The sequence below is a fragment of the Protomyces lactucae-debilis genome (assembly GCF_002105105.1).
Source record: "Protomyces lactucae-debilis strain 12-1054 chromosome Unknown BCR37scaffold_2, whole genome shotgun sequence".
Classification (NCBI taxonomy): Eukaryota; Fungi; Ascomycota; class Taphrinomycetes; order Taphrinales; family Protomycetaceae; genus Protomyces; species Protomyces lactucae-debilis.
Genome location: NW_024467994.1, coordinates 531,401 through 555,788, shown reverse-complemented (window position 1 = coordinate 555,788; position 24,388 = coordinate 531,401). Strand labels below are relative to the sequence as shown.

Below are 24,388 nucleotides of genomic sequence, written 5' to 3'. Positions count from 1 at the left end.
CAGGTAGCATGAGAGCCTTTGAGAGGTGTAGCGTTGCTGTACCTGAACACGTGAAGCTGCCAAGCGAGTCAGCGCCGACAAGAAGCCTGAGCACAACCTACTAGACACCACAGACAACGACGAATAGCCATGTCCTTCAATGATCTAGAATCAGGCAGAGGCGGCAGCAACAGTCGCACAGGCAGCGGCAACACAGGCACACCCAGCGCTTTTGCGAAACAGACCAATGCGCTCTCTCGGCGCATCTTTCAAATCACCAGCAATGTGACGCAAATCAATCGGCAGCTACAGACAGGGAAGCGCGATACGGCACAGTCTCGAACGACACTTCATACGCTCCTTGAAACAACGCGTGAGCAAGTCAAGCAAGCGAGCGATGCGTATAAGGAACTAGAAGCGATGGAGGAGGCGGACGTTGGTGGGAGTGCGGCGCGCTTTGCAAAGAGTAAGATGCGCAAGGACTTTGCGATTGCTATTGCGAGTTTCCAGGAGGTACAGCGGAAGGCGCAGGAGTACCAGCAGACGTATGTCAACACGGCAAAGCAGGCAATAGAGGACTCTGAAGCGCTACAGGAAGATGGTGTGACGCAGCAGCAGCTACAACAACAAGTTCAAGCGGCGCCAAGACTGCTAGACAATAATGAGATTCAGTTCAACGAGTCTCTCATTGAGGAACGAGAGAGTGAAATCCAGAATATCGAGCAGGGCATCACGGAACTGAATGAGATTTTCCGCGATTTGGGGACAATGGTGCATCAACAGGGTGATCTGGTGGATTCGATAGAGGCGAACGTGGACAACACGGCGGTGCAGACACAGATGGCTTCTACGGAGCTGGCCAAGGCGCAGCGATACCAGCGCAAGTCTCGGAACCGGATGCTATGCCTGTTGATGATCCTGGGGGTTATTCTGACCATTGTGATCTTGTCTGTGGTGATTGGGTGAGTGTGTCTGTAGAATAGAGTGCCCTCATTGCTCTGTAGCCAGCAGATGGCGCTACTATCCTGTTAGCCAGTGTACATGTACATATATATATTATATGCTCCCTGTTGCATCCCATCTGGCGTGTGGACTGGATTGAGGCTGAGCCAGAGCCAAGACGAAGCATCCTCCCCAGCCTTGTCCACCACGACTCATCAGCATCAAGGGCCCTTTGCATACAGAAGCAAGGCCCTCACTACTAAACACCCCTCCTGCGACCTACAAATCAACTCCAGCCTTTTTGCGATTTCTATTTGAAGCGTGCTACTACTACCAAGGCCTGCTGCGTCATCGGGCTCCCGCTTGCTCTTTTTCCAGCAACCTTTGCGCCCTCTAGTCTACCCATCTAGGCAATCATCTCATATACAACACTTCTCAGGCGCATATACACAGTCAACATGGGTCAAGGCAAATCAAAGCTCTCGCACGACGACCTCGTTGCGCTGCAGAAGCAAACCTACTTCAACCGCAAAGAGCTCAATCAGTGGTACAAGGGCTTCCTCAAGGACTGCCCAAGTGGACAACTCACTAAAGAGGAGTTTCAAAAGATTTACAAGCAATTCTTCCCCTTTGGCGACCCGAGCAGTTTTGCGGATTACGTCTTCAATGTCTTTGACAATGACAAGAATGGAACAATTGATTTCAAGGAGTTCATCTGTGCGCTGTCTGTCACATCGCGTGGAGAGATGGATGAGAAGCTCATTTGGGCCTTCCAGCTGTATGATATTGACAATAACGGCTTCATCACCTACGATGAGATGCTGAAGATTGTCGAAGCCATCTACAAGATGGTGGGCAGTATGGTCAAGCTGCCAGAAGATGAAGATACGCCAGAGAAGCGCGTCACCAAGATCTTTGGCATGATGGATAAGAACAAGGATGGTGAGTTGACCCTTGAAGAGTTTAGGGAAGGCTCAAAGAGAGACCCGACCATTTGTGCGGCTCTCAACTTGTACCAGGATTTGGTCTAGAGTCTCCCGCTCATTTCTCTGCATTCTTTCGAGTCTATCTGATGCTGCTGGCTCAGGTCATACGAAGATTGATTGCAGTGATTCTCACGTTCGAAGCAGACATACGACCTGGTATCTGATGACATTTTTTATCGATGGCCACTGAAGCCTACAGCCATAGTACACTAGCAACTGACTGTAGCCCCTTCTATATGCCACAAGCCCTTTGCTACTATTCCACCAGGCTCACTCTTGGTTTTGGTTCCTGGCTTCCTTGGACTGCACGTGTCTTGATTTTTTGTTCTGGCGACGACCAAGAACAAGACCAAGAACCAGCTTAAGCAGCAGAGATCTGTAGCTAGACACAGCAGCGAGCAAGAGGATGCAGCGGATACAGCCTACCCTCAGAGCATGCTCACAGGCCTCATCGTTCCGGAGAAGGCTCCTTCACAGCGTCCCGCAACTCCGTTTAGCGACGTCAGCAGATGGTCAAGAAGGATTTGAGCCGCTATACTCTGCATCAGGCTACAAGCAAGCCTGGACAGATTATCAAGCGCACGTCGTTGAGAATCTTAACAGACTTTCCGTCGATACCGACTATGAAAGCATGCCACTCATCAACGTCATTGCACAAACAAGTCGAAAGCCAGAACTCGCTGCTCTTCACAATTACGCTGCACAGGCGTTCAGCAATCATTTCTACTTTGATGCTCTGAATGTCGCACAGTTGAAGCAACGAGACAATCAACCGAGTGATCAGCATACCATCCCCAAAGCCATGCGACTGATGCTACAAGCAAGTGGTATGACAGCCGAAGGACTCGGTGAGCATTTCGCAGCAACAGCCAATGCCATGATTGGAAGCGGCTGGATCTGGCTTGTGTTGGATGAACAGGACCGTTTGCGCGTCTTGGCAACCTACAATGCAGGAACCCCATTTGATTTGAAAAACTTGCGCAATGTCGACCCTAATACGGGTCTTGCACCAAGCTCACAAGCGAGTGCCAACAAGACTGCAGAGGAGAGCAAATACAGCTTGTACACAAATGTCAAGCGTAGTCTGGATCTCGTGCCTGTGGCGTGTTTGAGTGTTTGGGAGCATTCTTACCTAGCAGACTATGGTGTTGCTGGTAAACAGGCGTATGTGGAACAATGGATCAAGACACTCGATTGGAAGACTGTCACGGATCGTATGACGGAGGCTCAGCGTAGTGGATCTGGAGCAACGGCGCACCTAGGCTAAGTTTTGCTTTTGGCATTCGTCGCATTCGAGCTTGCACTGAGAATAGACATCTAGCATACAGTCACAGCCAAATAGGCAATATTGACTGGGCTCTAATACAATGTTAGTGATCTGCGTCCAGGCATCACCAAAGTGGACTGCCAAACTTGCCGGCGCAGCAAAAGCAGAACCACGCGTGAGGCCACCGCATGTCACACATGCTACCTGCGCTGAGAGCAGCATGTGGCCTTTATTTATTTGCTGAATGAACAAAGCTGCAGCTGCAGGTGGACGGGAGGAAAGCTCTCAGTCTCAATACTACTATGCTTTCCATGAAATCGGATCACTTGCAATGGTCGCCGAGTGCTCTGCAGATGACATGACATTGACAAACCACGTACACCACGCGCAAAGCTCTAGAACACGGAGTGCGAGCCCAAGACTTCTTGTCTGCCATTATTCAGGAGAGGGAATGCAGCACGTCAACACCAGCATCTTTGCTTTGTATCGAGCATTTGCGAGGAACAAACAAATGGGCCCAATTTAGTCGATCATGGTCGATGGCCATTCGCACATCATGGCCCCCAGGAGCGAATATACTTAAAGGGGCTCTAGTCCGCGCAGGCGGCATCGTCGCGACCAACAACTATGCGTTGGCCACAGGCGCTCTTTCTGTTGGTCTTGCCGGCCCTTCACGCTCATTCAACAACCTCAGGTCACACTCACGCAAAGCGAACGCCAGAAGACCTCAAGCAGGAAATGACAGTCAAACGATGGCACTTGCCAATCGACGTCCCTCCTACGTTGAACTGTGGTGGTTTTGGCTACAACTACAATTTGACAAAAGCGCAGATGGAAGCAGCATCGACGAACGGATGGGAGAAAATCCTCTTACCAGAAATACATCTGCGAAGCCACTGTATGACTGTCGGTCCTGGAGATTATCACAAGGTGAGACTATTGCACAATCAAGGTATCATGCTGACAACTCAGATTAAGCTGTCGATCAAGAATTCGGGGGTTTTCACGGTTATTGGCCATGGAACAGGCAAGGAAAAGCTGAGGTACTGCCACTCAAACTTTGTACCTGTGGACACGTCAGACGATGATCCAGAAACGCCACTCCTCAGGTGTATCGAAGCCAAAGGTCCGCATCGGTTCCCCAGTCTGATGGGCGACTTGTGGCCCAGAAACGCCACCCGCTTCCCATCCTTCCAGTTCAAGAGTTTGACGTGCCCATCGCTTGATGGAACGCCGATTGTAATCCAACGACATGAATTGGGCATGACTACCCTGGATGACTCTGTTGAACCACAATGGGTTAGGATAGGTCCTAACAAAGACTATGAGTATGAAATCACTGAAAAGTGTCGTGGAATTGAAGGACGGCTCTATCTAGTTTGTCTCTCCCTTGGTGTCATCTTTGCTGACTTTCTAGCTCAAGGGTATTTACAACAATGCCAACATCCGGGCATACGCTACCGACAAATATGACCCCACGACACACTTCTTCCCCTCGACCCTGTGTGCAGTGTGGTACTGGCCCTTTGAGCAGGCAGAAACTCCAACTGGGCCCTGTCAACTCAATTAGTAATACGAGTCGTCTTGTGGTCCACTCGGATACGGTCCATTGACCATTGATGTTTCTCCTTTCACAGGTTGACCTACACTCTACTGTGCTGGCTTCCTTAGCCAGGCTTACAAGATCTTTCCCCAAAACAGAGCTGTTCATTTTACTGTCGAGCTCTCTGACTCCTTTTATTAATTGTCAACCACATTTCATTAGGGGTTTCGATTATCTTTGCAATTTTCCTGCTGTTCACTTACGGGTCACAGCTGCGCTTTTACGCATGCACATCCATCGACTATTCCCTAGAAGAATAGAGCTTTACTCTCAGCCTGATCTGTTGAACCAGCTGTGTACAAAGTGGGCTTCGTCTCTTGAGGTCCACTTTGCCAAGAAATAACAATCGGAGACTTGGATCACGAGAGCCTCGTCAGGAGACCATTGTGAATCTAGGGGACCCGGTGGGATTCCGCAAAACTGCTATTGCCCAATGCAGCAGCGCTTGTCCAATGCTCTGACTTGCTCTAGTCGAGATTGGCGGATATGCGAGGCTGTAGTCGTAGGTGATAGACACAGGCACGCAGGGCAGCTGCAGATAAGACTTGATTCGAATAGGGGACAAGAGTATAGCACTCTTGCCAGCTAAGACTAAACTAAAGGTCACGTGCATGAGCGCTGACGTGGCAGAGAGATAACAGCGGAAGCAAGTGATCAGGGGATGCACTTGAATTCCTAACACTCCCTCTATCTCGATAAAGCGAAGTGCTTAGACGAGGCCGAGAAGCAGTCGTTGCGTCTCCAATGCAGGACGTGGAAGGAGCTTGGTAAGGAGATCGGCTTTTTGCAGTTTTGTGCCGACGTAGTGTAGCTTGATCTTGCCTTGCTCAATCAGGGATCGAGTGTGATGGTACTTCACTTCGATGTGCTTACTCTTGGCGTGAAACACAGGATTGTGTGCCAACTTCAGCGCAGCCTGATTGTCCCCAAATAAATTGATGGAACCGTCGGAGTTGAGCACATTGCTGATCTTGATGCCGAGCATGAGCTCGCGCAGCCAGAGAGCCTCTTTTGACGCGTTGGAGAGGCCAATATATTCGGCTTCCATGGTCGATGTGGCAACAATGTTTTGGCGCTTTGACTGCCAGGTGATTGCAGCTCCCCCAAGCATGAACACATAGCCAGATGTGCTCTTCCTTGTATCCAGGCACCCTGAGTAGTCAGAGTCAGAGTACCCAGCAAACTCGTCGTTTCCGTCGTATCGCAGTCGCAAATTGCGAGTCGTGAACAGGTACGCGAGGACGCCACGAGCCAACTTCATGTGAGAAGTAGTCGGCTTGGCAGAGAAACGACCTAGAACACCGACAATATAGGCAACATCGGGTCTGGTCGAGATGGCTATCCACTGAAGCTCCCCAACAATGGATTGGTAAGCAGTTTTGTTGGCCGGCTGGTCGTCAGTCGGCTGGTGGGTAGTGCCGTCAGTGGTGAGAATGGTGCCGACACTGGCTGGCAGGTGCCTTGGATGGCAGTTGGCTAAGCCGTGGTCGGTGGCGATCGATTCAATATAGGTGGATTGATCGAGAGTGTATACGCCGTTGTTGTGTGACCAGCAAATGGTACCAGGAGTCCTCATATGCGAGCAATCTGGTCGTTTGCCATACCACAGTTCGTATGGCGTCTTGTCGAGACCAGTATGAGGCGAACGATTGATGGCGTAGACGGCTGTGGAGGTCAACTCAGCCCATAAATTGCGCGGGAGAGGACCAACCGTCTCATCAAGAAGCGATGAGCGAGCCTTTTCGACAACAGTGCGAATGTGGCGCTCTGCAACACCATTCTGCTCAGGCGTATGCGGAACAGTTGTTTGGTGAGTGGTGCCTTGCGTAATGAGGTGCTGGCGAAAGCTCCCCTTGAACTCGTTACCTCCATCAGAGCGAACAATTTTGACTTTGTCGCCAACGTGATTGGTGGCAACAGTTTCCCAAGCTTTGTAGATGTTACAGACGGTGTCTGCAGTGACATCTTTCAGCATGTACGCCCAAACGTACTTGGAAAACCCGTCAACAATGATGAGAAAATATCGTGCATCATTGATAGAATTGGTGCGCATTGGTCCAGCAACATCAATGTGGACTATGTCAAGCCGCTGAGTGGCAGAATTTGCCACAGAGGGAAAGCTCGAGCGCTTGCTCTTTCCAGCTGCACAGCCAGAGCAATCGAAGTATTCCGGGTAGACCAGATCGTCGGGAAATCCGTCGACAGACTTCGAAAGTCGTTTCATGTCCTTGATGGACATATGGCAAAGTCGTCGGTGCCACTCAAGGGCATCCGTCGGTGCCTTTTCCTTTGTGAAAAGGGCAAACTCACTTGCCTGAGGCTGGACTTTAGCAATTGTGCCGTCTAGGACAAAGCCTTTACCGACACGCCTGCCAGTAGCGACGACAACACTGTCTTTGAGGAGGGCTGGTCCATGTTTGGCCGAGAACAGTACGTCAAAACCGTCCTCATTGAGTGCGCTCACTGATAAAAGATGTTCAGTGAGATTTGGCACATGCCAAACTTTGGACAAGGGCACCAAGCTGGTTTGATCTGGCACGGCAAATGCAGCATGCCCAAAACCAGCGGAGATCATCTCTTCGCCATTGGCGGACGTGATGCTAATGGAAGCATCATGAGAGAGATCAGAGATCAACTCTTGCGACGGTGTCATATGCGACGTGGCACCGGAGTCGATCACCCAGCTACGTTCAGCTAGGGTTGTTTCGCGAGCAAAGTATGCCGTGTTGGGATTTGGCTTGCCCTCAGACTGTGATTTTGATTCAATTGGAGGGCTACTTTGCTTCGTCTCAGATGAAGGCTTGTGAAGAGAATGCCTTTTCCTCGGCTTCTTTGAAGACTTCTGCTTCAATTGAGACTTATGCTCTTGAGCGAGCATCCCTTTTTCCGTTGATGATTGGTAAAGGGTTTGGGAAGCGTCAGCGGCTGAGTCTGCCAGAGACTTGTGCTTGCCGTGCGTCTTGAGATAGTCATCCGACTGTATCTTGAAGCGCACTTGCTGCACAAAACTGCGGATAGAGTGTGGTCCATCCGAGGAGAGTGTGTGCAGCGTGAGGTCCTGCAAATCGCCTGGGAGTTTGGCGTAGATCATGGCAATTTCCATGTCTTCGTCAAACGTCTTGCCGGTGGGATCAAGGCTGCGCAACTGGGCAATGGTGGCTTGAACGTCCACCATCAGGGTCTCAATAGCTGAAGATGTGGTATTGCCAGGAGGCAAAGAGAGCTTATTGAGCTTCGTGACCAATTGCAACTTTCGCAAAGTGTCAGGCTGCTTGTGTCGAGACAAGACAGTCTTGAAAGCAACGCAGGCGACTGCGATGTCTTTGATTGCTTCCAGGTCAGACCTGTCGAGACCTCCTTTCAGCAAGAAAAGCGCCTTGCTGTTCTTGTCCCAAGTTGGTTCAAGATGCGACCATTCTTCAAAGGTCGCAGGTGCAAGATACCCCTCAGAGTTGATGTAGCACGGACCAGTGTAAGGCTTTGTGCTTTCATCCTCGCTTGATTCCTCCTCCATCGATTTGGACTTGGAGCGAGTCGAGGGGGCGCTATAGGCTTTTGGGGCCTTAAGCTTGTCATCTTTCATGAGGGCTTCGAGAGCGGCGATACGGGCCTCAGCGTCTTCGTCGGCCTTCTGCATGGCGTCTGCGCAGCGTATTGCTGCTTTGACGCGGCGTGCGTGTATCTCCTGAAAGATGTAAGTCTCAACGCCAGCCTGCTGAGCGACAAGCAGCAGCTCATCCTTCCAAGCACTTAGGCCATTGCTGATCCTCTTGGTGTTCCTTAATACCGCGTTGCTAGACGGGCCGGAACGTTGACCCGAAGCAGTAGCGTCTTGCTGCATAGCAACAGTGCTCATAACCTAATCGAGATTGGCGGATATGCGAGGCTGTAGTCGTAGGTGATAGACACAGGCACGCAGGGCAGCTGCAGATAAGACTTGATTCGAATAGGGGACAAGAGTATAGCACTCTTGCCAGCTAAGACTAAACTAAAGGTCACGTGCATGAGCGCTGACGTGGCAGAGAGATAACAGCGGAAGCAAGTGATCAGGGGATGCACTTGAATTCCTAACATGCTCATCCAACACGTCAAAGTTATGTAGATCAAAATGTGCTTTGCCTGGCTCGCGAGTCGCGAGTCTTTCTATTCCTCACACTTTTCCGCCCAACAAATCTCAAGCTACTGAAGGATTTTGCTCATCTCGTTTTCGGGCAAGGATTTGGGTCATGCACTTGCATGCAAAAGCCAGTCGTGCTTGTCGGTCAATTGCGGGCCGCAAACCATGCCAAGCTAATCCATGCGCACCAATAGTATGCATATGTGCATGTAACCCCTGAATTCTCAACAAACAAGACTGCTCCCGCCCAAGCTTGGAAATTAGTCTTGGCAAGCACATGTTGTGCAGCTAAGTCCCAGTACTTAAGGGCCTGCTCGCCCATCGCAGAAACACACTGACTCATCATGTTTTGGCACCAGAGTCTCGTTCTTCTCACTTTGGCAGCAGTCAAGACATCTGCAGTGGGCAAGCGTGGTCATCGACACGCGCACCATTCTCCTGCCGCCACTCACGCTTCCGCAGGTATTTGGGCTCTGCCTGCAGGAGCAACAGACCATGATGCCCTTTACTGTGGTGGGTATGGAATGGAAGAGACTATCGAGCGCAAGCAAATTCTGGAAGCAACGTCTGTGGGCTGGGAAGTTTTTAATGCGGACGGAAAGGGGCCAGCGACGCCGGACGTGGCACTGCAAGGGGTGTGCATCAATGAAAAGGGAGGGCAATGGGCAGTGGTCAGTTCTCCATTCATCTTCGAAACAAATACTAATTGCCTCAGCTGGAGTTGAACATTACCCTGCATGGTGCACGTGACTTCCGCGGCATCTTGACTAACTACGGTTGGAAAGGGGACAATGGCAAAACCTACAAACTCTGCCACCACTCGTTCCAGCCATGGTCGCTCGAAGAAAACGGTTTCCATGTCGAAATCCTTAAGTGCATGAATCGCAAGCCTGAGAACTGGCCCGCCTTTGTCAGAGACGTCTGGCCGCAACGAAATGGCGACTTCAAGTTCAGGTCGATCGATTGCCCAAGGAACGACCTCTCAGGGAAAAGAATCGCCTTTTCTCCCAAACAAGTCCAAGACTTTTGGATTGACGGATTCAATCAGGAACCTGTCTGGACAATGGTCGATAAGACAACTACAAAAGATATGCTAGAATACCAAGGACTCTGCAAGGGCAAGATCGGAACTGGCTATGTGGTAAGTCTGCCTTGGGAACTTTCTGAAGCTCGCTGACATTATACCAGCTTAAGACCATCCAACGTATCCCGGATGATTCGAAAGCAAAACCGTACAGTGTTTGGTTTTATGCTCTGCATGAAATGAACAGTCAACCAAGAAACTTTCCGGGGATCCTCTGCACGGCTTTCGCCTTTCCCATTGGGCAATTGCCCACGAAGCCTGAATCGTGCAAGGTTATATCCTAATTAAGTCACCTTGAAGAACCCAAGCATTCTTCGAGGGTCTTGCAATTGCTGGCACAAGAGCAAGGCGCATTCTTACTTTCAAGCTTGACAACATCCAAGTCATCAAATCATATTACATTACAACCTTTCGCCCCAAGTTCTCGTCACTTCACGATCTTCATAGACCTAACATTCGATATTTCCTTGGTTGAGAGTTATTGTTCGAGGCATAATATCTGAATATTGCATGGTAGTCGTCTCCGGCTGATGGATTCGCGTTCCAGCCCGACATACGCGTGAGTACACACTGTACATGTGGAAAGCTTGGACATTCCCCTCAAGGCTGTGAGACAGACATTCACGGTATGAGCTGTGGAGTCCGGAGTCCTCTGTCCGGAAACTGCTGCCTACCTGCACAGATTCAGCTTCGCCGCCAAAGTCTGATGGCGCTTATGCGACATTGTTGACATGCGGGTTGCTGCTGCACAATTCGGAAGCCGAAGACCGGTCCAGGTCTTGGTAATTCCTTGTGCTGTTTCGTCGGCTCGTCAAGACATCAATGGCAGCTGAAGGTAATCGGGGTGGACGTAGTGCTAGTGATGACGTGCCTGTGAAGGCGTCTGACTCAAGCAACCGAGATAGTGCAAATAGGATTGTTACGGATAAGGATCAGAGTAGAGGCTCATGCTCCCTATAAGATGGAATAAGGGATGCCCATCACGTGAAAGCACGCGATATGCGGCAGAGAGATGCAATAGCAGTCACACCCACGCGAGTGGATGCTAGACTGCTCAACAGAAGGCTACAGCCCGACTTGGCAATGTGGTATATGCCGTCCCGTAAGCTTATGAGTCTTTGTGATGTCAAGTCTTCGCTGTTCTGACGAGCGAGTATCTACTTCGGCACTTCTGACCATTGAGAGATAGTTGGTCCGATGCATCAGCTAGGTGCCTGCTTCTATGTTGACAATCAAGACGTCCATGTCAAACTTGCGAACATTTAGGGAGACATGTGTATATGGAGATACCATCTTTGATGCACAGTTCCTGGTCGTCAGGGACACTCCTCAATCGTCCTTCATGTGAAGGTCATGTGGCTCATCTTCCGCTTCCGCGCTCAAAGGTCGATCACGCTTTCGCAAACAAACGTTACTTGCCACGTTTTTCGAGCTTTACCCCTGAATATTTCGGATCAGCACAGACCCATGAAAGCAGATCGCCCCAGCACGCCTCTCTGCACCCACATACCTCAAGACACTGACGCTGAAACCAATGATGGGCTGTGCTAGCTTCCTTGCGCTAGGTTTTCTACTCGCCATTACGGCGACAGTCTCCAAAGGAGTGAGTACTCCTCTGATTCAGTTTTCCCGTTGCTGTATTTGCTAACGAAGCAAGCCACCTCTGTAAAAGACCCACATGAAGGGCCCAAGGAGATCTCGCCAGATGACATGCCTGAAAAGATCTACTGTGGTTGTATGGGACAAGATTATGGGGAGTTTGACCGCAAGGACATCCGTCGTTCGAAGAACGTCGACTGGGCTTCTTAGGGTAACCCTGAATATATCGACGGCGCAAGCCTAGGAGACTGTGCTTCGCATCTCGATAAAGGCCTCATTTACTACGTGAGTTGATCTGACGCGCAGCATGGTGACTGACCCAGGATAGCGCGTCTTTAAGACTCTAAAGGATAGCAAGATCAGGCCTCCCGGCGACCAACTCTGGGTGACTGCCCAGTTCAGGTTGGAGAAAACTAGACCAATCCTGTATTATTGCAAATCTTGGTATCTGCCAATGCCAGCTGGTGACAAGGGCAATAAGGGGCTCGACGGCAACATGTTGTGCCATTCGACATCACCCAAAATATGGCCGAAGACAGTGGGTGATGTGTTGGTCGAAGTTTTGGAACCGAAATCATTTCTCAAGCTCAAATGTACTGTACCAGATGGCCAAGCTGTTGCCGCTGCCGAGCTTCTTTTGGATCTTGACACAATAAAGTCATACCGCATTGACAATAGACAGTTGATCAATGATTGGTCTTTGGTTGCTAGATCTACTGGCCCGCTGTTTCTTCATCGTGGCTTCGGACCTCATCAGTTCAGTCATCAGTGTACAGACTTGAGTCAAACGGCCGGCACCGACTCGTTATTGGTAAGTCGAAGAGCGCGCTCTCTCCTCATCTACAATTGCTTTGCGAGCGCCTAGACTTATCTTGTGCTGATACACTAGCTCTTGGCAGTCGTCCTCGACCGCGCTGGCAACAGGTTTGGAACATTGGAATTGAATGCTTTGCGCTCTCCTCCAAGCACGGCCCTTGTTTCTCAAATTTGCGCCGCTCATTACTCCGCGACACTCCCATTTCGGCTGAACAAGAACGACAGCTGTTTTCAAGCAGTTCGAAGTGTTTGACGGGGAACCGTGCCGACTTATCAACGCATGAGATTGAGCAACACCTTGGACCAAATGCCTGCTTAATCGTCCTTCCAATTGAGTGGAATGCCGATCAGCCACTCTTCTGTCTAGATATCGAGCGCTACAACGACTTCAGCATGTCGTCCAGATCGTTATCGTATTCCACATAGCATCACTATAACTAAACCTGAAACACGCTTGAGGAGTTGGAAGCTACAGCTGCAATGCGCTCGTATTAATCCATTTGTCTGCAAAGGTGGTCGATGACCTTGCATTCCTTCCTCCTCTGAGCAACATCAAAGCATAGCACAGCGCGCTATCGCAGCGCTACTTCGCAGTAGAAACATAGTGTGCTCATTGCAGTCAAAACACATTTCAGACCTCGACTTGTCTGGGAAATGGCATCCAGCATGGTGTCCGGAGCGGTCCCTATTTGCAGTCACCCATAGTTCTTTTCAGCATATTCAATAGCAAGTGTTGGAGCCAATCGATGCTATTCGATGCACAAGCTGCCAGCATAGTAGAACGACCTGTCAGCAGCAGATGATGGCCATGGTCGTGTGTAGTAGCCGCGTACGTGGAATTTCACCAAGCGGCGCCATGAACAAATCGAACAACACAACGCTGGACATCTACCGCAACTCGCTAGCTTCAAGGCTTCAGCTCTCATTTCCTGGCTCTATGCCACGGCGGATAGGCCAAGATGCTTACAGAGTAATGCTGCTGGCTGTTGTCCTTCGCTTCTGTTTGCTTCAATGGACAGCGTTGCCAGGTCTCCTAGCTGACCGAGTCGAGATCTCCGCGCCGGTCGCCTCTTCCAAGCGACGTATGATGCTCTACAAAACCTATCAGCTCTAACACTCAGTCAATGAGGGTCTATTTTTGCATGCAAACGGTATCAATCCCTATGATGGCGGTGTCTTCAATCAGGCGCCCATACTTTTAGCGATGCTATCATTGTTTCGGCAATTACCAGCAGCAAGACTGATGGAGAACTTATTTTACAGCATCAGTGATGTCTTGACATCCTGGATGGTCCTCCAATTGGCTTCATCCAACTACATCAAGCAACAAACGCCTCCTGACTTGCAAGTCTCCCAGCAAGCAATCAGCATCATGTAAACCTTTCTTGCTACCAAACTATCGCTGACAACAGCTCGGCTCTGAACCCGTTCTCAATTTTGGTTTGTGTTGCAAAATCGAGCGCCTTGTTCTCAAGCCTTGCCGTCATGGCAGCGCTGACCCAGATTGTGGAAGGGCAAGTTGGGAGTGGCGCTTTCCTCTTGGCGGTCGCAACTCATCTCTCACTCTATCCATGTCTATTGCTCCCGCCTCTTTTCCTACTGGTGAAGGACCTCTCAAGTCGCAAGAGCTCACCTTGGAAATTCCTGACAGTCTTTGTAGGTAGCCTGATGACCATCCTGATCTTCAGCTTCCTGTACACTGGGTCATGGCGCTTTTTGACGGCATCAATGAGTATGCTCTTCCTCTTTACTGATCTGACGCCCAATGTCGGTCTTTGGTGGTACTTCTTCACGGAAATCTTTGAAGACTTTCGCAGATTCTTCCTGGGTGTCTTCCAGCTGCACTTGGTCATTTATGTTGCGCCCATGTGCATCAAACTTAGGTGAAGGGACTCATGTACAAAATTATGCTAACGTACAGACGAGACCCATTATTCGCTGCAGTAACGCTCTCTGGCATCATTGCCATCTTCAAGCCATACCCATCGATTGCAGACTCGGCTTTTTACATGACGCTCCTCCCACTCTTCCCACAGATATACAAGCACACGCGCAACCTCTTCGTTATTGCCGTTGCCCTTCTCTACTGCTGCATCTTTGGCCCGGCCTTCCACTATCTTTGGATCTACCAAGGTTCCGGTAATGCCAACTTTTTCTACGCCATCACGCTTGTCTGGAATCTGTCACAGGGACTCTTGTTGACAGACATCGTTTTTGCTTGGCTCAGAGAAGAATGGGAACAGCTCAACCCGCAACATCGAGGTAAGCAGTGCGAAATCACGCAAGTGGCCGATTAGTCTCGCTTGCAGACTCGTGTTAGGATTTGGTAGTCTGGTTGCATGAGCTTATTGCGGAGTCTGCGTGGTTCAGGGCTTGTGCTGTCGAGCTCATAGCCAAGTGCTTTGTAGAATGCTAGAGCGCGCGTATTGCATGAGAAACAAGTTAGCATGGTGCGTGCTAGCCTGTGATGTTGTGCAAGCAAGTGAAAGGCGTCCATGAGCCATTTGCCCAGACCTTGGCCTTGATGGGAGTCATCTACTTGTACTTCGTAGCAGTAGAGAACGAATCCGCCTTCTTCGTCGACGAGCTGCATGGAGAGGAATGCAACGAGCAAGTTACCACGTTGTAGCAATATGTAACGTGTAGGCTGTTCCAGCATCTCTGCCCGTTTGAAGTCCTCTTCCCAGCCGATAGTCTTGACATACATGGCTCGCAGATTACGCTCTACCAGACGGAAGCTCGCTTCTGACATGGCTGCGGAGATTGTATTGGCTGACTCGAAGCATGGTTTGATGTCTTTTGGCAGGAATGAAAGCTTATGTTGGCACATGTCTTGGAACACAGTCCGAGTCTCATTAAAGAGCCGTTCCCATCGAAGCAATGCAGTATCTGGGTCGACGTCCAGCCACGGTTCTTCTAGAGCGATAGTCATAGCATGTGTCGTAGCACTCAAAGGTAGAATCACCACAATGGACACAGCACATCAGTAAGTATATTTGAGGAGGTTAAGGGTACAGTCTACGACTCCCGAGACAGACATATGCGTGAAGACCTGCGATTATGCAGCCTTGAGCTTCTCAACGTATTCAATGTACTGTTTCTCGGCGTCCTCCTTTGAGAGTCCCTTCTTCTCCTCCCAAGCCTATACTGTCAGTTGAGTCTCTTGACTGGGTCGTCCCACATGCGAGCAGCACAGAGTCTGCAAGCGTGATTGGGTGGATAGAGACTTACAGTCCACTTGGCCTTGCCGGTCATGTCGAACATGCCAGGCTTGGGCGTGGTGTTGTCACCCACAGTTGCTTGCTTGTAGAGCGAGTAGAGCTAAAGTGTGTTAGTCGCATAGCCCGCTTCTCTACAGCTTGGAGTGCGTTACCTCGAGCAATTCAGTGTTGCTTGGCTTCTTGCTGAGGTTCTTGACCTAGTTCTGTTAGCAGCGACCTGAGTAGATTAGGATTGATACCTCTTCGGCTGCTTTGGTGAATGCTGCGCTCATCTTTTTGATATCTGGTGAGGTATGTTGAAGGGTAGCTTTGTGGTGTTGCTGTTCCCATCCCCACAGCTTCGATGACGCTTCCAATACAGTGTTGAACTACAAAACACTCAACCAGTCAAAGCAAATACATGTGATAGTTTACAAGGTACTGTACAAGAAGACATGGTCACGATGCTATGCCTAGCAATGCCTGCCTGCTGCCTAGAAAGGAAATGGAGAGATACAAGTATAGACAAGGATGAGGTTTGACACAAGAAGAGGGCCCTAGTTAGCTCGTTCGGGTGATGGCCTTGAGAATATCCATCATGCCGACACCTTTGCCTTCCTGATCCACACGCTCCCGTTGTTCCTGTCTCACAAGTGCTTCAGCTGCAATCGCCAGTAACTTGCCAGCTTGTTCATCTGCATCCTTGATGAATTGTCCGCGCGTATGCAGTTGGTGCCGGAATGCATCGACGTTAAATTCCAGTGTCTGTTCAGCATTTTGCAGCCATTCTTCGCGCGGATCGTCCTGTAATTTGCTAGCACCAGCAAGCGGTCTGTTGGGCCTGGTCGTGGCGGCATGGACAAACTCTGCTTCTGCAGCAGTCAGCAAGTCGAGATCAATATCTGCCGTCGCATGAGTCATGTCTTGCTGTGGCAATTTCGCGAACCGCTCGCCTGTTTCCGTCGCTGCAGCTGGCAGAGCAGCATCGGCAGGTAAGCCTTCTGTTTGCGTAGCAAGACCACTTGACCGTAGCCGCACCCATGCTTCTTCTTCCATCTTCAACTTGGCCAGCCGCGCTTCCATCTCTGCCAGCTTTTTGGCATTCGCAACATTCTGTGGATGCGGCAGTTTACGCCGGGTGGTTGGGCCAACACCAGCTAACCGCGCCTCTTCCTCCTCCTGTGGCCGTCCATACCAAGATGTCGTAATTTTCCCATCTGCCAAATCTCGAAGCACCTCTTCCTCAATAGTCCGCGCAATCAATTCAATCTGCAATGCCGAGTCTGTTTGTTTTGTGCTGGTGGGTGTTTTGCTTTCTTCCAATGCTCGACGCGCACACCAACCCAGTAATTGCTTCATTCGTATTGGATCCGGCATCTCTACACCAATATGCTTGTAGAAATCCGCCGGTGTGACATCTGGGTGTGGTTGGCTATTAAAACCATTTCCCATTGAACTAGCACGTTTCCCACGCATGGATAAGCTCGATCGACGACGACCACTGTTATCCACTGCGAGTCCCTGTCGTAATGCTTGATTTTTTCTGATGATGGGTGTATCACTGACTGGCAAGGCAATAAAACTATCCGAGCCATTTGCAAGATCATCAAAGACCGTTGCGGATGTGGTTGCCTTTTGCGCAGATTTGTTGTTATTTTGCTTCTTGGCCGACGCGACGGTGGATGAGCGCGGCGTCGCTGACCCTGCAGGTTTATTGTCATCTAGTAGACCTGTCTTTTTCGCATGATTGCGCGGCGAAGAACGCGTCGCTTGGGTGGTCGTTGTGGTCTTGGAGACTTTTGTTGGTCTTGTAAACGCGAATCCGGCGTCGTCCTCGTCTGATTCTGCTTTTTGCGGCTGTATACAGGTCAGTGGGATGTTCGGGGATGAAGAGAGGAGAAAGAGGTACCTGCTTTCGCTTCTTGGAAGGGACGACGATGGCTTTCTTGCTCATATCGTCTTTTGCGCTTCGCTTTGTTGTGCGCGCAGAGGCAGCGGCAGATTTCGCCATAGCAGCTTCCTCTAGTAGAGATGGTAATACAGCGATTGCGTTGTCTGGCTAAGCTGTTCTAAGGGCGGGCCCTGTTCCCTGTGTGTTCTCAGTGGCAGCAGCAGTGGATGTGTCTTGTGGTTGTGTCTTGTTGTTGTTGTTGGGCAGCCAGCTCCCATCTGCAATTTCCATCTCGTTGAAGTGTCAGCACCAAATCGATAGACTCGTAGTAGAGTAGACTAGTAGCCAGGTATACTGCTGAGATCATGGAAGAAGCTATAGACACTCACATGATGCTCCCCCTCGCCGACTACATCTTCCTGGAAAATCTCAGGCTCACTGTCAAAGTAGGCCTCTCTGCCTTCTCCCTCACAGACCAGAGCTTCCCAGTCACCATCACCTGCAGAGTCCAGGTACCCAGCCAGAAGCCCAATACAGACAACTATGCTTCTTCGTATGGTGATCTCTGTCGTGCCATCAAGAAGTTGACTGCTCCAATGAAGTACGAGTCCTTGCTAGACATGTCTGCTCACTTGATGGTTGCGCTGCCTACTGAAATGCCCAAATGGGATGCACAGCACAAGCTGATCTATCTCTCCATCAAAAAGGAAGGCGGGCTCTTGCGTGCACAGTATGAGACCATAACGCGTAATCTCAGGGATGTCAAGGCACCGCCTATCTACACCATCCACGGTATTCGGAGTAGCTGCATCATTGGCATCTACGACCACGAACGAATCAAGAAGCAAGAAGTTGAGATTAAAGTCAGCCTCGCTTTGCCTCACCATCCGTTCGATTTGATGATGCCAAAGGATTGGGACGAGAGTGTGCGTGAACGACTCGAAAGCATGTTGCGCATGGTGGATGCCAGCGACTTTCAGACAGTCGAAGCACTCGCTGAAGCCTGTGTGCAGCACTATGACTTTGTGGATGAACTGACTTCGTAAGCCTCTGCTTTGAGAGGTCTTTGACCCTGCTAACCCGCTAGACTTCATGCCACGCTCATTTCAGTGAGTGTAAACAAGCCGTCGGCACTGCTGGACGCTGTTTCTTCAGGCGTCTGCATTACTCGTCAGTCTGAGGATGAGTAGCCTAAGGCCCTTCCGTCTCCTCTGCTGCCACTTGCAGTTCGTCCATCTACAAGCGAGAGCAAATGGGTCTACTTCACTTCAGCAGTCACACCCGCCCAAATTTCCAGGCGCCCAAAATTCGAAGCGAGCGACGACCACAAAGACTCAAACTCAAGAAGCCGCACCCAAGCTCTCATCCAGATCTCACAAAGCCCGGCCACCTAGTCTTACGCGAATCATCTAAACCATGCCTCCCAAGACTAAAGCCCCAGCTGCACCCAAGGAGTCCATCACCTTGGGCCCCCAGATCCGCGAGGGAGAACTCGTCTTTGGCGTTGCTCACATCTTTGCCTCCTTCAACGACACTTTCGTCCACGTTACTGATCTCTCGGGACGTGAAACCATTGTCCGTGTGACTGGTAAGCTCTCTATTATTCTACCCAAAAATATGGAACACTAACATTGAAAGGTGGTATGAAGGTCAAGGCCGATCGTGACGAGTCATCCCCTTACGCTGCCATGTTGGCCGCTCAGGATGTTGCTGTGCGATGCAAGGAAATCGGTATCACCGCCCTCCACATCAAGATCCGTGCAACCGGTGGTACGGGTACCAAGACACCTGGTCCTGGTGCTCAATCTGCTTTGCGCGCCTTGGCTCGTGCTGGTATGCGTATCGGTCGTATTGAGGATGTCACACCCGTCCCAACCGATTCTACCCGTCGCAAGGGTGGTCGTCGTGGTCGTCGTTTGTAGGTTCGCACACTTGTGTCTTGTTGGCGCCGATATATGCTGGACTATTCATTTTGGTTCGCTATGTTGTGCCTGCGACTACAATGAGCCATTACATAGCCAAAGACTGTTCTCTCTACCTTCTTTCGTAATGCTTGATCCTCCAATCTCCATTGTATTTCCGCCTTCAACTTGCGACGACGACATGGAAGTTTGACATTGACTCTCTACAAACCATCAATCGCAACCATGAGCTACAGTCAAGGCTTCAGCCGTAGCCAAACCTACCAGCGCCCAGGTATAGGCGCTACCTCCTCCACTATCCAGCACGATGACTCCTCTCCTCTCCCAACAAACCTACCGGCAGCGTTTGATCTCTCAGCGCCCGTCATTCATTTCGGTACCAATAATCCCATACCGCGTGAACGTACCAGACAGACGGTGGAGTTTGTACCGAGTCAAACGTTACTCGCGCCTCCATCGAGACAGCAAAAGATGCATTCGTTGTTTGTTGGTGGGTGTCCGGCGCATATCTTGGATGACTACTGGATGGAACGCATCCTCAAGGTAAGTTTCGCTATTGAGAAAGACCGGAAGTGATGTTGACATTTGTATGAAAAGGCAGCAGGAAAGCTACGAGGTTGGAAACGCGTGACGGATGCATTGGGACAAGGACAAGCGTTTGGTTTTGCAGAGTACGATGATCCTGAGCATGTAAAGCGCGCTTACACGATCCTCCAAGATCTCGCCATCAAATTTTCTCCTGCTCATGACGGCAAGATGTTGCAACTCAAAGTACGGCCACCTCTTTTGTCTGAAACGGGGGAAGACTGACCTGGTAGGTGACGATTGATGAAGGAGGCGCCATGTACATTCGAGACTTTCTGGAGGCAAGAACCATCAAAGATCCTGTAAGGCGACCTGCATTTATGGACCTTATACTCACATTCAGGAAACGAAAGATGCAGCAAGTCTCAAGCAACATACCGCACAAGTCCAACAAGTTCTTCGAGACTTGGCCAGTCCCAAGTTCAAGAAACCAGAAAAGTATCTGAAGGACAAGGATAAGCCTCAAAGCAAAGCGAAGCAACCGGAAATCGTTCAACCCGCTGTCAATGACGCAAATGCAGTGACCATTATGCTGTCCATGGATGACGAACTGGGTGATATCCCTGAAGAGCAACGTCGCTATATCGCAGATGAAATCACAGGTTTCCGAACACGTTCAGCGAAACGCGATGCAGACAGACAGAGTAAAATCGCTGATGCTGAATCGCGTCGTGCAGAATTTGAAAAAGCTGCACGGGGCTCAAGTGGGTTGGCACAGCAGCAACAGGCAAGACACCTGCGACGTGTTGAAGAGGCACAGGATGCATCTCTCGTATTGCGACCAAGGCGTGATTTACATACAGAGGCAGAGCGAGGGATGACAAATGCCGAGATTCACGCATCTCGTGAACGTGCTGCTGAATTGGCACTTGCGCCGCGGATCGCAGAAGCAGAACGCCGACTCGTTCATCGTGAGCGACAACGGCTCGAGCGTCTCGAGCAAGAGGCACAACGTTTACAAGGAGATGCGAGAAGGGCTGAGGAAGACCGATTGCATGCCGCGCGCAAGTATGCAGTGTATGAGGATGCCAAAGAGGATGCTCGTGGGCTTGATACGTATTTCAGCGATTTTGGAGCATGGCGACGGCATCGCCTTGCGTATCGACAGCGCGAATTACAGGCGGATGATGAAGATCGCATGGCAGAGGAGAGAGAATTGGTGGATGCTAGACGGGTCCAGTCAGCAGCGAAGCAGCATGCGTCTGCTGCAGAAGCTCAACCAAAAATGGATGCGGTTGCGCCTGTTCGGCTAACCATCGCAAAGCAAGCTGAGAAAAAGGCCATGCCTGCTGGTACGCTGCTTGACACTGCAGATGATGATGAGGCGTATGCCTCAGCACGTAAGCGGAAATTGGTCCCTATGCAGTTTGAGGCGGAAGACGATCGTGTTGCCAGGTTGAAACGGATTGTGGATGCGATCCCTGTTGTCAAGGAAGCCTTGTGGGAATACAACGTTCCCTGGCAGTATCTTGAACACAATGGCTTGCAAGATAAGCTCAAAAGTTTTGTCGCCAAGAAGTGCGTCGAGGCTATTGGGGTTGAAGCAGAAGAGCTGATTCAGTTTGTGATGGAGCATGTTGCAAGCCATGGATCGGCCGCTGACTTGGAGCAGGAAATGCTGAGCGCCATTGGTGACGAAGAGGAGGCTGCTGCTTTTACTGTCAAGTGCTGGCGATACCTGCTCATCCTGCTGGAGACGGCCACTCTGTAGCAGTACTATACCATAGTCACGTAGTAATCTACCTCTCCCATCTGATTCTCTCTCGTGCTGCAACTTCCACGACTTCGAGCAGCGCATCCACATACAAACAACCATGTCGCGTAAATCTATCGAGCGGAAGCTCATCACAGTCGGCGATGGAGGCTGCGGCAAGACTTCCCTGCTCACAGTCTACACAACACGCGAATTCCCGACCGCCTATGTCCCGACGGTCTTTGAAACCTATGTGCAAGAACTACAAGTAGGCAACCGGCATGTCAGCCTATCTTTATGGGATACAGCAGGCCAAGAAGAGTACGATCGGCTCAGACCCCTCAGCTATCCAGAGACAAATATCATTTTGGTGTGCTTTGCTATAGACTGTCCGCCGAGTCTAGAGAATATCGTTGACAAGTGGTACCCTGAAGTACGGCATTTCTGTCCGCGTACACCACTGCTCTTGGTAGGGCTCAAGTCGGATCTACGACAGAATCGGAATGCGCAGGAGCTACTCAGAGCGCAAGGGCTGTCGCCTGTGACGTTCCAGCAGGCAAGTGCTGTAGCAGAGCGGATGGGCGCACAGTACATGGAATGCTCAAGCAAGGAGAACCAGGGTGTGGCAGAGGTCTTTGAACTGGCTGTAGACATGGCTCTCTCGGACGGCTCCCTCAAACGGTTACGGAAACGCATGTGTGATATTGTATAAGATCTCTCGGAGCGAAAGGTGTGCTCTAGCTGGTCTATACACATGCATCTTGCTGCGACTCAAATGTTTGAACTCTGATAGAATGCATAGCAATGGCCCTTTTTTCTGTTGATGCTAGTGCTTACTTCTTGGACTTGCCCTTCTTCTTCTTATCCTTGCCACCGGCCGCAGACTCCATCAGGGGAGTCATGACGCGCGCTTCACCAAGCCGCTCATCTACCGCACCACCTTGATGGGCGCCTTCACCTTTTGCTTTTTCTTGGCGTGTCGGCTTGTACGATGCACGATCACGCTTCGGTAGCCAGCGTTCAGGGTCCAAATTGCTTTCTTGTTTCAGCTGCTCCTCCGTCTTGACCTTCTTGGCCTTGACTGGACGCGGTGCCTGCGTCTGCTCCTCGCGTGATCGTTTGAGTGGCAAGTTGCGTTCAAGTGCATCAACATCAATACCCGACAAGTCAGGCAATCGCATCTCTTGCGATGCTGACGGATCTACGATCGCAAGCGCGGCCAATGCCACTGGATGACGTGCATCGAGTTGTAGCAACTGGGTCGCTGCTTGTTGAATGGCGGACTTTTGTGATTCTGTTCGTTCAAGTTGCAGACGTCTTTGTATGAGACCTGCCAAGAGAGCACCCCGTGTGTTTGCCGTAGCAGAGGACAAGGCTGCTTCAATTCGGGTGATAGCATCTTCTGTTGGTTTTCCGTGGACAACATCCATCAAACAGCATTGCAGGGCAAGCAAGCCTGGGTGGTCTGCAAGCGGCATCACTTCCAATAGGGCGAGCGACCGAGCAAACCCTCTTGGCTGTGTGACGAGTCGAGAGATGGCCACGACTGCTGCGGCTGCTCTATCTTGCTTCTTGACTGATTCATCTGCTACTTTGTCCTGTAGCGCACGAAGGGTTGTCCTTTTAAGGAGCAGCTGACGTAATGCTGCACATCGCCTCGAGTCAATTTGGGCGTACTGGGTGCAATATGCATCCACTGCCTTTCTGATACTCACACCGACTGCATCCGCTGCAATGATTTTATTGTACGCCAAAAGACGTTCTTGGTTGGAAAAGAGCCGCGCAGAGGACTTGAGGGGTTGCTTGTAGGCTTTGTGCAGTGCATACGGGTTTCCTTCAAAATCAAGAAAATTGACCGTCGCTAGGAACTGTGTGACGGCATCTGTCTTGAGTGTCTTGGCTTTGATGTTGAGTGAAGCATCGCCTGTCAAGTGTGCACGCTGTAGGTGGATGGGTGCCATTTCGTACGCTTCATCATCGGCATCCAGCTGAATGCCCTTGAGCGCTCTTTCAGCCTTTTCCAGATGTTGCAGTGCTGATTGTGCGTCTCCTGCAGCAGCAGCTACAAGACTGTAGTTGAAGTGTTGCTCGTGCGGACGGTCGTCTGACGGCACATCACACTCTTCGCTGGCTATTGCGTCTTTGGCTTGTTGTACCTGACAAGCGAGCTTATTGACTGCAAGATCGTCCTCCTCATTGATGGCCTTGGTGCCAGAGATCGAAGATAGAGCAGCATACTGCTCCAGCGCTTGACTGGGTTCCTCCAAGCGATAGTATGCCTGAGCCTTCAAATGCTTCACGACCCGACTTGATGCTGCATCTGTGACTTTGGATAACCGATCAATGCATTCCTGCTCTTTCCCAAGGCGATAGAGAGCATAGGCCTGGTAGAGCAAGCCAAGTGAAGTTACTTGATTCGCATTTTTGCTGGCCAAGACGACGACATCCTTGTAGTTGTCTCCTTCCAGCTGTCTGTACATTTCCTGCTCCAGCTTTGACTTGCCGGAGAGGGAGAGGGCCTGCATGCCCTGAGCTATGCCTGCCATGATCCTGCTGTCAGTTGGTGTAGCTGCACTGTAGCAGAGTCTGGCTGTCTTTCGCTGCAACGACACCGGAAATCATCGAGACAAACAACCACAAAGCGACACAGAGCACTCGAGTTCTTTACTCTCACAGAGACGCTGCAAAAGCCTGAGGTCCATGT

General features: G+C 50.6%; 17 protein-coding genes across 17 annotated transcripts; 13 read left to right on the top strand and 4 right to left on the bottom strand.

Annotated features, from left to right (window-relative positions):
• Positions 1-129: 129 nt before the first annotated feature.
• BCR37DRAFT_335479 (t-SNARE) lies at positions 130-936 on the top strand (the record flags this gene model as incomplete). Its single annotated transcript, XM_040867188.1, has 1 exon — positions 130-936. A coding segment is annotated over one exon (807 nt), but the record flags the coding sequence as incomplete, so codon positions are not given.
• Positions 937-1,379: 443 nt separating this feature from the next.
• BCR37DRAFT_343076 (neuronal calcium sensor Ncs1-like protein) lies at positions 1,380-1,952 on the top strand (the record flags this gene model as incomplete). The annotated part of the gene is made up of 1 exon (XM_040867474.1): positions 1,380-1,952. One exon carries the CDS (start codon positions 1,380-1,382, stop codon positions 1,950-1,952), a length of 573 nt encoding a protein of 190 aa, XP_040727902.1.
• Positions 1,953-2,187: 235 nt separating this feature from the next.
• BCR37DRAFT_142088 (Manganese/iron superoxide dismutase) lies at positions 2,188-3,487 on the top strand. The gene has a single exon (XM_040866071.1). The coding sequence runs from the start codon at positions 2,314-2,316 to the stop codon at positions 3,172-3,174; it is 861 nt and encodes a 286-aa protein (XP_040727901.1). The 5' UTR covers positions 2,188-2,313; the 3' UTR covers positions 3,175-3,487.
• Positions 3,488-5,066, top strand: BCR37DRAFT_142177 (uncharacterized protein). Its single transcript, XM_040866072.1, has one exon. It carries the CDS (start codon positions 3,802-3,804, stop codon positions 4,645-4,647), a length of 846 nt encoding a protein of 281 aa, XP_040727900.1. The 5' UTR covers positions 3,488-3,801; the 3' UTR covers positions 4,648-5,066.
• Positions 4,520-5,339, top strand: BCR37DRAFT_376405 (uncharacterized protein). The gene has a single exon (XM_040868591.1). It carries the CDS (start codon positions 4,794-4,796, stop codon positions 5,118-5,120), a length of 327 nt encoding a protein of 108 aa, XP_040727899.1. The 5' UTR covers positions 4,520-4,793; the 3' UTR covers positions 5,121-5,339.
• Positions 5,340-8,834: 3,495 nt separating this feature from the next.
• Positions 8,835-10,445, top strand: BCR37DRAFT_376402 (uncharacterized protein). The gene is made up of 3 exons (XM_040868590.1): positions 8,835-9,565; positions 9,610-10,035; positions 10,083-10,445. Exons 1-3 carry the CDS (start codon positions 9,239-9,241, stop codon positions 10,260-10,262), a joined length of 933 nt encoding a protein of 310 aa, XP_040727898.1. The 5' UTR covers positions 8,835-9,238; the 3' UTR covers positions 10,263-10,445.
• Positions 10,446-12,031: 1,586 nt separating this feature from the next.
• Positions 12,032-13,216, top strand: BCR37DRAFT_411807 (uncharacterized protein; the record flags this gene model as incomplete). Its single annotated transcript, XM_040872206.1, has 2 exons — positions 12,032-12,388; positions 12,502-13,216. 2 exons carry the CDS (start codon positions 12,032-12,034, stop codon positions 12,817-12,819), a joined length of 675 nt encoding a protein of 224 aa, XP_040727897.1. The 3' UTR covers positions 12,820-13,216.
• A 150-nt stretch (positions 13,217-13,366) lies between these two features.
• On the top strand, positions 13,367-14,690 carry BCR37DRAFT_343063 (CDC91 cell division cycle 91-like protein; the record flags this gene model as incomplete). Its single annotated transcript, XM_040867472.1, has 4 exons — positions 13,367-13,475; positions 13,515-13,767; positions 13,806-14,276; positions 14,315-14,690. The coding sequence occupies 4 exons, from the start codon at positions 13,367-13,369 to the stop codon at positions 14,688-14,690; spliced, it is 1,209 nt and encodes a 402-aa protein (XP_040727896.1).
• An 8-nt stretch (positions 14,691-14,698) lies between these two features.
• Positions 14,699-15,052, bottom strand: BCR37DRAFT_354258 (acyl-CoA N-acyltransferase; the record flags this gene model as incomplete). The annotated part of the gene is made up of 1 exon (XM_040868183.1): positions 14,699-15,052. A coding segment is annotated over one exon (354 nt), but the record flags the coding sequence as incomplete, so codon positions are not given.
• A 391-nt stretch (positions 15,053-15,443) lies between these two features.
• Positions 15,444-15,992, bottom strand: BCR37DRAFT_364182 (acyl-CoA-binding protein 1). The gene is made up of 4 exons (XM_040868251.1): positions 15,854-15,992; positions 15,767-15,811; positions 15,625-15,714; positions 15,444-15,535 (listed from the first exon to the last, which is right to left on the bottom strand). The coding sequence occupies exons 1-4, from the start codon at positions 15,884-15,886 to the stop codon at positions 15,452-15,454; spliced, it is 252 nt and encodes an 83-aa protein (XP_040727894.1). The 5' UTR covers positions 15,887-15,992; the 3' UTR covers positions 15,444-15,451.
• A 20-nt stretch (positions 15,993-16,012) lies between these two features.
• On the bottom strand, positions 16,013-17,731 carry BCR37DRAFT_396640 (Mis12-Mtw1 protein family-domain-containing protein). The gene is made up of 2 exons (XM_040871712.1): positions 17,503-17,731; positions 16,013-17,450 (listed from the first exon to the last, which is right to left on the bottom strand). Exons 1-2 carry the CDS (start codon positions 17,602-17,604, stop codon positions 16,155-16,157), a joined length of 1,398 nt encoding a protein of 465 aa, XP_040727893.1. The 5' UTR covers positions 17,605-17,731; the 3' UTR covers positions 16,013-16,154.
• A 145-nt stretch (positions 17,732-17,876) lies between these two features.
• Positions 17,877-18,674, top strand: BCR37DRAFT_390752 (uncharacterized protein; the record flags this gene model as incomplete). Its single annotated transcript, XM_040870907.1, has 2 exons — positions 17,877-18,526; positions 18,572-18,674. 2 exons carry the CDS (start codon positions 17,877-17,879, stop codon positions 18,672-18,674), a joined length of 753 nt encoding a protein of 250 aa, XP_040727892.1.
• Positions 18,573-19,245, top strand: BCR37DRAFT_376397 (uncharacterized protein). Its single transcript, XM_040868589.1, has one exon. The coding sequence runs from the start codon at positions 18,901-18,903 to the stop codon at positions 19,111-19,113; it is 213 nt and encodes a 70-aa protein (XP_040727891.1). The 5' UTR covers positions 18,573-18,900; the 3' UTR covers positions 19,114-19,245.
• Positions 19,122-19,523, top strand: BCR37DRAFT_376395 (ribosomal protein S11). Its single transcript, XM_040868588.1, has one exon. It carries the CDS (start codon positions 19,128-19,130, stop codon positions 19,404-19,406), a length of 279 nt encoding a protein of 92 aa, XP_040727890.1. The 5' UTR covers positions 19,122-19,127; the 3' UTR covers positions 19,407-19,523.
• Positions 19,524-19,883: 360 nt separating this feature from the next.
• BCR37DRAFT_376391 (uncharacterized protein) lies at positions 19,884-21,741 on the top strand. Its single transcript, XM_040868587.1, has 5 exons — positions 19,884-19,949; positions 20,004-20,077; positions 20,125-20,177; positions 20,225-20,293; positions 20,335-21,741. Exons 2-5 carry the CDS (start codon positions 20,041-20,043, stop codon positions 21,700-21,702), a joined length of 1,527 nt encoding a protein of 508 aa, XP_040727889.1. The 5' UTR covers positions 19,884-19,949; positions 20,004-20,040; the 3' UTR covers positions 21,703-21,741.
• A 33-nt stretch (positions 21,742-21,774) lies between these two features.
• BCR37DRAFT_376390 (signal transducer) lies at positions 21,775-22,514 on the top strand. The gene has a single exon (XM_040868586.1). It carries the CDS (start codon positions 21,806-21,808, stop codon positions 22,394-22,396), a length of 591 nt encoding a protein of 196 aa, XP_040727888.1. The 5' UTR covers positions 21,775-21,805; the 3' UTR covers positions 22,397-22,514.
• On the bottom strand, positions 22,385-24,274 carry BCR37DRAFT_376389 (uncharacterized protein). Its single transcript, XM_040868585.1, has one exon. The coding sequence runs from the start codon at positions 24,228-24,230 to the stop codon at positions 22,518-22,520; it is 1,713 nt and encodes a 570-aa protein (XP_040727887.1). The 5' UTR covers positions 24,231-24,274; the 3' UTR covers positions 22,385-22,517.
• Between the last annotated feature and the right edge of the window lie 114 nt (positions 24,275-24,388).